The sequence below is a fragment of the Strix uralensis genome, unplaced genomic scaffold, assembly GCF_047716275.1.
Source record: "Strix uralensis isolate ZFMK-TIS-50842 unplaced genomic scaffold, bStrUra1 scaffold_469, whole genome shotgun sequence".
In the NCBI taxonomy this organism is placed as follows: domain Eukaryota; kingdom Metazoa; phylum Chordata; class Aves; order Strigiformes; family Strigidae; genus Strix; species Strix uralensis.
This window is the reverse complement of record NW_027437063.1, coordinates 23517-32738: the sequence shown is the minus strand read 5'-3', so window position 1 is coordinate 32738 and position 9222 is coordinate 23517. Positions and strand designations below refer to the sequence as shown.

Genomic DNA, 9222 nt, shown 5'->3' with positions numbered 1-9222 from the left:
GTGCGCCAAGGGTCCCCTCTGGCGTTTTGGGGGGGGGGGGGGGGGGTTGGGGGGTACCTGGGGACAGAGCCAGTCCAGGAGGTGACAACAACGAGTAGCTGATGGTGTCGGTCTCCTCGGCCCACGAGGAGGTTGGGGGACCCGGTACGTGGGGCTGCGGGAAAACGGGGGGACCCTTCAAGTAGCACCTTGAGGACCCCCAATTTCTTGGGGGGAGGGGACAGACCCCCCAAGTGACTTGGGGGGGTGGCCCTGGGGGGGGTGGGACACCTTTTTATTGCAGAGGAAGAAGGTCCGTGATGGTTCTACCACAGGTTCTTCATCGGCCGCCACCTGCCGCTTCCACCTAAAGGGGGGACAACGCGGCCACGTGGGTCCCCCCCAAATCCTTTTTTTTGGGGAGGGGGGATAAAAAAAAAGGGGTGGGGGAGGGGGTAAGACACACCCACATCCCCTGGCTCACCGGCGGCGGAGGAAGCACCCAAGGGTGCCCAACGCAAGACGATGGTCAACCCTACGCCAAGACCCAAGAAGGTCCTTTGGAGGATGGTGGTGGTGGAATCTACAAGGGGGGGGGGGAGGGAAGAAAATTGGGGTCCCCCCCAACATCTGGGGCGCCCCACACCCCCCCCCCCCCCCCCCCAAAGAAGAGGGTGGGAGGGTCTTACGGTAGACGGTGAGGATGACGTCGGAGGAGTCGACGGCGGCGATGTCGTTGGTGACGCGGCAGCGGTAGCGCCCCGAGGCCTGGGGGGTCACCACCCCCATTACCCACAATCCCTTGGGGCTCCGACCGAGGGGTCGCCCCTCCCGAAACCACTCGAAGGTCTGGGTGGGGGTTGGGAGGTGACGTGACACCGGAGGGTGACGTTGGTCAATTCTTGGACACGGGGACTCGGGTCCGGCACCAGCTGCACCCCCTGGGGGGGGACTGTGGGGGGAAGGGCGACAGCCGCGTGTTGGGGGACCCCCTGTTATTTGGGGGGGGGGGGCTCAAATGTGTGGGACCCCTTTTTTGGGGGGACCAGACCCCTGGGACCCCTTTTTTGGGGGAACCAGGCACCTGGGACCCCATTTTTGGGGGGAACCAGGCACCTGGGACCCATTTTTGGGGGGAAACCAGACCCCTGGGACCCCATTTTGGGGGGACCCAGACCCCTGGGACCCCTTTTTTGGGGGTGTCCAGACCCCTGGGACCCCATTTTTGGGGGGACCCAGACCCCTGGGACCCCTTTTTTGGGGGTGTCCAGACACCTGAGACCCCTTTTTTGGGGAGAAACCAGACCCCTGGGACCCCTTTTTGGGGGGAACCAGGCACCTGGGACCCCTTTTTTGGGGGGACTCCAGACCCCTGAGACCCCTTTTTTGGGGGTGTCCAGACCCCTGGGACCCCTTTTTTGGGGGGACTCCAGACCCCTGAGACCCCTTTTTTGGGGGTGTCCAGACCCCTGGGACCCCATTTTTGGGGGACTCCAGACCCCTGGGACCCATTTTTGGGGGGAACCAGGCACCTGAGACCCATTTTTGGGGGGACCCAGACCCCTGGGACCCCTTTTTTGGGGGGACCCAGACCCCTGAGACCCCTTTTTTGGGGGGACTCCAGACCCCTGAGACCCCTTTTTTGGGGGTGTCCAGACCCCTGGGACCCCATTTTTGGGGGGAACCAGACCCCTGGGACCCCTTTTTTGGGGGGTCCAGACCCCTGGGACCCCATTTTTGGGGGGAACCAGGCACCTGGGACCCCTTTTTTGGGGGGTCCAGACCCCTGAGACCCCCTTTTTGGTGAGATCCAGACCCCTGGGACCCCTTTTTTGGGGGAAACCAGACCCCTGGGACCCCTTTTTTGGGGTCCCCTGAACTTCTGGGGGTCCCCCCAGCCCCAGGGGTGGGGGAGAAAATTTTTGGGGTGCGACTCACAGCGGACGTCGAGGTTGAGGGGGGGGGCTGCGGGTGCCCCCCACCTCGTTCCGGGCCTGGCAGACGTAGGCAGCGGCGTCGGCGGGTTCGGGGCCCGGCAGGAGCAGGGTGGGGGCGGGGTCAGGCAGTTCCCGCCCATTCTTGAACCACGTGACCTTGACCTTGGGGGGTTCGGCCGCCCCCACCCGACAGTGGAGTCGTACGGGGCCCCCCCCGGCCACCACCGGCCCCCCCGGACTCTGCAACACCTGAACAAACTTGGGGGGTCTGGGAAGGAGGAGAAACCGCCGTTAGGAGGAGTTGGGGGGCTTGAAACCCAGATTTGGGGGTAAAAAGGGGTTAAAAGGGGGCGGGGGGGGCTTGAAACTGTCATTTAAGGCGAATGGGAGCTGCGGGGGGGCAGAGAAAACTGCTGTCGGTGGGGCTTGGGGCGGGGCTTGAAACCGATATTTGGGGGTGGGAGGATCAAAAGCGGGCAGGGGGGCCTTGAAACTGTCGTTTAAGGCTGGAGGCCAGGATTGAAACTGTCGTTTAGGGCTGGGGGGGCCTTGAAACTGTCATTTAAGGCTGGAGGCCAGGATTGAAACTGTCGTTTAGGGCTGGGGGGGCCCTTGAAACTGTCATTTAAGGATGGAGGCCAGGATTGAAACTGTCGTTTAGGGCTGGGGGGGGCCTTGAAACTGTCATTTAGGGCTTGGGGGGGTGTCTCAGAAGCCCCGGGGGGGCTTGAAACCATCATTTGGGTGGGGAGTCTGAAACGTTCATTGAGGGCCTCGAAACTGCCATTTTGAGGGAGTGGAAACCATGAGGGGGGACATGAAACTGTCATTTAGGGCTGGGGGGGGGGGTGGTCAAAGGCTCTAGGGGGAGCTTGAAACCGTCATTTGGGGTGAGGCCTCTGAAATGATCGTTGAAGGCCTTGAAACCGCCATTTTGGGGAGTGGAAACAGGGCGGGGGGTGACTTGAAACTGCCTCCAGGGACACCCACCCCCCCCCCCGAAACCGCCGCCACTGATTGGGGGGGGGGGGGAACTTGAAACCGCCACACACCAGACGACGACAGAAAGGGCGGGGAGAAGGCGACGCCGGCGGGATTTTGGCCAATGCAGCGATAGAGGCCGGCGCGGGCGGGGTCGGCGTCGAAGCTGAGGGCGGGGCCGGGGGCGGGACCTCCCAGCGGTCGTCACGCCGCCATTGGACGGCGGCAGGAGGGTGGGCGGGGCCGAGGCGGCAGCGTAAGGTGACGCGGGAACCGGCCAGGGCCGGGAGAGGGGTGAGGGGCTCCAAAATGGCCGTTCGGGGCGGGGTCTAGGGAGGAGGAAGAGGCGGGGCTAAGGGAGGGGCAGGGCTAAAGGCGATTGGCTGAAGGGGCAGGGCCACGCCCCCGCCCTGCGGCCATCTTGGCCAGCTCATGGCCACCCTGACCACCATACTGCCGTGTTGGCCGCTGAACCGCCATCTTGGCCCACCCCACCGCCATCTTGGCCAACTCTACCGCCATCTTGGCCAACTCTACCACCATCTTGGCCACCCACCGCCATCTTGACCCACCTCACGGCCATCTTGACCCAGTCAATCACCATCTTGACCCACCCCACAGCCATCTTGGCCAACTCTACCGCATCTTGACCCCCACACCGCCATCTTGGCCAACTCCACCGCCATCTTGACCCACCCCACCACCATCTTGACCACCTCACGGCCATCTTGACCCACCCCGTGGCCATCTTGGCCAACTCCACCACCATCTTGACCCACCCCACGACCATCTTGACCCCCACACCGCCATCTTGGCAACTCTACCGCCATCCTGACCCACCCCACCACCATCTTGACCCACCCCACCAACATCTCGACCACCCCCCAGCCATCTTGACCCCCACACCACCATCTTGACCCACCCCACCAACATCTCGACCACCCCCCAGCCATCTTGACCCCCACACCGCCATCTTGACCCACCCCACCGCCATCTTGACCACCCTACAACCATCCTGACCACCCCACCGCCATCTTGACCACCCCGCCGCCCCCTTACCCCACCCGCCACCGCCATCTTGCCCCACTCACAGTAGACCTCAAGGGTGGTAGGGGGGGGAGGTGGCCTTCCCTAAGCTGTTGGTGGCCTGGCAGGTGTAGGCGCCACCGTCCGTGGCATTGATGGGCCACAGGCGGACCTGGGCCTTGTGGTGGGGCAGGGCCCGGCCCCCCAAACTCCAGGTGTAGGCGAAGGGCGGGGGGTTGGAGGACTCCCGGCAGCTCAGCGTCACCTCCCAGCCCTCGTGGACGGGGGACGATGGCGTCACCTCCACCCGCACGTCCCGTGGGGCGTCTGTGGGCGGCCATTGGTTGGGAGAGGTTGTGGCCACGCCCACAGGGCCAGAAAGAGGGTGGGGGGGGGTGGGGGGGGGTGGGATGAAGGGGATTGACAGGTGGGGCGGGGTGGGGGGGGACTGGCAGGTGGTTTATGGGGTGGGGCTAAGGGTGATTGACAGTTTCATCAAGGGGTGGGGCTAAGAGTGATTGACAGTTTCATCAAGGGTGGGGCTAATGGTGATTGACAGTTTCATCAAGGGGTGGGGCTAATGGTGATTGACAGTTTCATCATGGGGCGGGGCTAAGGGTGATTGACAGTTTCATCAAGGGGTGGGGCTAAGGGTGATTGATAGTTTTGCCATGGGGTGGGGCTAAGGGTGATTGACAGGTCCCCATGCTGCCATCTTGGCCCGCCCTCCACCTCCATCTTGCCCCACCCTCCGCCACCATCTTGCCCCACCCTCCGCTGCCATCTTGCCCCACCCACCCCCGCCATCTTGCCCCACCCTCCGCCGCCATCTTGCCCCACCCACCGCCACCACCTTGCCCCACCCTCCGCCGCATCTTGCCCCACCCACCCCGCCATCTTGCCCCACCCACCACCACCATCTTGCCCACCCTCTGCCGCCATCTTGCCCCACCCTCCGCCGCCATCTTGCCCCACCCACCCCCGCCATCTTGCCCCACCCACCACCACCATCTTGCCCCACCCTCTGCCACCATCTTGCCCCACCCTCCGCCGCCATCTTGCCCCACCCACCGCCGCCATCTTGCCCCACTCACAGTAGACCTCAAGGGTGGTGGGGTTTGACGTGGTTGTCCCCACGACGTTGGTGGCCTGGCAGGTGTAGACGCCACCGTCCGTGGCCTGGGTGGGCCACAGGAGGACCTGGGCCGTGTGGTGGGGCAGGACCCGCCCCCCCAAACTCCAGGAGTAGGCGTAGGACAGGGGTTGGGCCGAGTCCAGGCATCTCAGCGTCACCTTCTGGCCCTCTTGGCATGGGGGATGATGGTGTCAACTCCACCTGCACGTTCCGCGGGCATCTGTGTGGGGGACCAGTATAAACCAGTATGGGTCCTACACGCACCCCCGGAATCCCATAAGCACGCCGGGGAACCCCAAGGACCCCTACCCAGGCCCCCTATAGCCCCCATAGGCCTCTCAAGGGACACCCCACCCCCACCCCCCAGCCCTCTATACACACCCAGGACCTCCCATAGCCCCCCAAGACCCCCCATAACCCCCATATGGGGGTCCCAGGTGCCCAGGGGACCCCATAACCCCCCAAGGACCCCCATAACCCCCCAGGGACCCCCATAACCCCCAAGGAAGCCCCTCAAGAACCCCCAGGAACCCCCAACATCTCCAAGTCAACCTCAAGGTGGTGGGACACTCAAGCCAGGATCATCTGCAGCCCCCCCAAGACCCCCCATAACCCCCATATGGGGGTCCCAGGTGCCCAGGGACCCCCATAACCCCACAGGGACCCACATAACCCCCCAGGGACCCCCATAACCCCCAAGGAAGCCCCTCAAGAACCCCCAGGAACCCCCAACATCTCCAAGTCAACCTCAAGGTGGTGGAACACTCAAGCCAGGATCATCTGCAGCCCCCCCAAGACCCCCCATAACCCCATATGGGGGTCCCAGCTGCCCAGGTGACCCCAGGGACCCCCCTCCTCCCCCCCCCAAGGACCCCCACCCCATATCTCACAGTTGACCTGGAGCACCCGGGACGCCCAGGTGATGGTTGTTCCGTCGGACCCCCGAAGGCTTGCAGTGAGGAGGGTCCATCGTGGTACCAAAGGGGTTCAAATTCCAACCTGGTGCCGACACCCGGGAAGGACGCGACGGTGGCCGGGGGGTCCAGTTGTCCACGTGGGCCCCCGATGTTTGGTGACGGGTCCTCCCAGGTGAGGGTGAGGGTGTCTTTGGGGCAGGCGGGGGGCACCCAGCACCCAAGGGTGGTCCTGAGGCCTTGGGTGAGGGGGGATGGGTCCGGCCATAGGTGGGGGGCGGGGGCGGTGTCTGCAAGAGGTGGTGGGGGGGTGATATGGGGGGGCAATGGGGGGACAGGGGGGGACAATGGGGGACAAGGGGGGGATAATGGGGGGACAAGGGGGGGATTATGGGGGGACAGGGGGGGACAATGGGGGGACAAGGGGGGGATAATGGGGGATAATGGGGGGACAAGGGGTGACAATGGGGACACAAGGGGGTGACAATGGCCGGGGGTGGACGACAAAGGGGGACAACGGTGGGGACACAAGGGGGTGACAATGGCGGGGGGGGGGGACAAAGGGGGACAACGGTGGGGACACAAGGGGGTGTCCGGCGGCCGCCTGTCCCTACCGGTGACGTTGACGGTGACTTGGTGCATCCACCGCAGCTCCCTGGGGATCCACTGGGGGGAAGTGGCCACCACCCGCAGCCCGTAGACTCCAGCGTCTTCGGCTTTGAGGTGGGGCAGGACGAGGCTACAGTCGCCCTCGTTGGTTTCGGGGGGATTCGAGGGATTTAATGTTTTTTCCCCAAAAAAATCCTGCCTGGTTTTATCGTAACGGGGCTGGTGGAGCCAGTGGAATTTCTGGAACTTGATGTTCTTGCCCCCTTGGCAGAACTTGTAGCGGCAGGAGATGTAGAGGCAGGAACCCAACCCAGCCACGAACTCCTTGGGACCCGTCACCAGGTCGGGGCAGACGGACGAAGAACCTGCGGTGAGAAGGTGGAGGGGACCCGCGTGGGTGGGGGTACGAGGTGTTTTTGGGGTCCCAGGAGGGTGCAGACATGGGTGGTGGAGGACCCAGGTCTCCAGGGACACTCATGGCCGAGCGTTGAGATGTTCTGAGGAGGCCTCCAAACCCAAAGACCTTGGTTGCTGAAGGACCTGGATGTCCCAGGACCCAGATATTTGGGGGGGACCAGGTGTTTTGGGGTCCCGGGAGGGTGGGGATGAAGATGATGGGGGACCCAGGTCCCCCAGGACCCCGATGTCCAGGGATGGAGAAGTTCTGGAGATGCCTTCAACCCAAAGACCAGAGGAACCTTGTTTGCTGAGGGACCTGGACATCCCAGGACCCAGATATTTGGGGGGACCCAGATGTTTTGGGGTCCCAGGAGTGTTGGGAGGCAGAAGATGGGGGACCCAGGTGCCCCAGGACCCTGATGTCCAGGGATGGAGAAGTTCTGGAGATGCCTTCAACCCAAAGACCAGAGGAACCTTGTTTGCTGAGGGACCTGGACATCCCAGGACCCAGATATTTGGGGGAACCAGGTGTTTTGGGGTCCCAGGAGGGTGCGGACACGGGTGGTGGAGGACCCAGGTCCAGGGACACTCATGGCCGAGCGCTGAGATGTTCTGAGGAGGCCTCCAAACCCAAAGACCTTGGTCGCTGAAGGACCTGCATGTCCCAGGACCCAGATATTTGGGGGGGACCAGGTGTTTTGGGGTCCCGGGAGGGTGGGGAAGCAGAAGATGGGGGACCCAGGTGCCCCAGGACCCTGATGTCCAGGGATGGAGAAGTTCTGGAGATGCCTTCAACCCCAAAGACCAGAGCGACCCAGATTTTTGGGGGGGACCCAGAGTTTTTGGGACCCATCACCCCCCAAAGACCACAAGGAGCTGCTTCTCCTCCCCCACCCCCACCCCCTGACCCCCCAGACCCCCTCCCCCAACCCCACCCCCCCCCCCCAAGTCAAGCCCCTACCTGGGAGGAGGAGGAGGAAGCAGACGAAGAGCAACATGGCGGCGGCCGGACCTGAGCGAGAAGGTTCGACTTGGGGGGCTGTGGGGGGGGGTGGGGGGGGACACGTGACACCCTTGGGGGGCACCCAGGGGTCTGAGGGCACCCTTGGGTGGGGGTTGGGCCTCCCGGCCACGCCCCTTGGAGACCCAGGGAGGCCCCAAGCGTCCGGGTTCCCGCCCCCTCCCCCGCTCGGAGCCACCGGAGCCCGTTTCCTTCCCCCTTCTGAAGGGGCCCCAGAGGCGCCACCCCCGCCCCATAGACGCCCCACAGCGACCCACACGTCTGGGTCCCACCACCCCATAGACACCCCACGGCGACCCACACATCCATGTCCCACCACCCATGGACCTCCTGCCCCACAGGACCCACACGTCTGGGTGCCACCACCCCATAGATGCCCCACAGCGACCCACACGTCTGGGTGCCACCACCCCATAGATGCCCCACAGCGACCCACACGTCTGGGTGCCACCACCCCATAGGTGCCCCACAGGGACCCAGGTGTCCGGGTCCCACCACCCCATGGAGATCCTGCCCACAGGGACCCACACGTCTGGGTCCCACCACCCCATAGACACCCCACAGCGACCCACACGTCTGGGTCCCACCGCCCCATAGACACCCCACAGGGACCCACACATCTGGGTTCCACCACTCCATGGACCTCCTGCCCCACAGGGACCCCACATCTGCATCCACCCACCCCATAGACACCCCACAGGGACCCACGCGTCCAGGTCCCACCACCCCATGGACCTCCTGCCCCACAGGGACCCCACACATCTGGGTCCCACCACCCCATAGACACCCCACAGGGACCCACGCGTCCATGTCCCACCACCCCATGGACCTCCTGCCCCACAGCGACCCCCACATCCATGTCCCACCACCCCATGGACCTCCTGCCCCACAGGGACCCCCACATCTGGGTCCCACCACCCCATAGACACCCCACAGGGACCCAGATATCCGGGTCCCACCACCCCAAAGGTGTCACCACCCCATAGACACCCCACAAGGACCCACACGTCTGCGTCCCACCACCCCATAGACACCCCACAGCGACCCACACATCCATGTCCCACCACCCCATGGACCTCCTGCCCCACAGCGACCCACACGCCCCTGACCTTGACCTCCCGAGCACCCAGACGTCCCGGCCAATCACCGCTCTCCTCTCACCCGACCCCCTCCCAAGTTGAACGTGAAGGCCCCAGACATCCGTGTGGGTCTTGGGTCCCA

At 64.3% G+C, this 9222-nt stretch overlaps 2 protein-coding genes across 2 annotated transcripts; both read right to left on the bottom strand.

The window, feature by feature from the left end:
- Positions 1–270: 270 nt before the first annotated feature.
- Positions 271–3522, bottom strand: LOC141938967 (uncharacterized). The gene is made up of 6 exons (XM_074858003.1): positions 3352–3522; positions 2907–3226; positions 1918–2184; positions 669–931; positions 464–562; positions 271–346 (listed from the first exon to the last, which is right to left on the bottom strand). The coding sequence occupies exons 1-6, from the start codon at positions 3520–3522 to the stop codon at positions 306–308; spliced, it is 1161 nt and encodes a 386-aa protein (XP_074714104.1). The 3' UTR covers positions 271–305.
- A 2301-nt stretch (positions 3523–5823) lies between these two features.
- LOC141938966 (B-cell receptor CD22-like) lies at positions 5824–9219 on the bottom strand. The gene is made up of 5 exons (XM_074858001.1): positions 9111–9219; positions 7942–7992; positions 6587–6946; positions 5949–6262; positions 5824–5838 (listed from the first exon to the last, which is right to left on the bottom strand). Exons 2-5 carry the CDS (start codon positions 7976–7978, stop codon positions 5824–5826), a joined length of 726 nt encoding a protein of 241 aa, XP_074714102.1. The 5' UTR covers positions 7979–7992; positions 9111–9219.
- Positions 9220–9222: the final 3 nt, after the last annotated feature.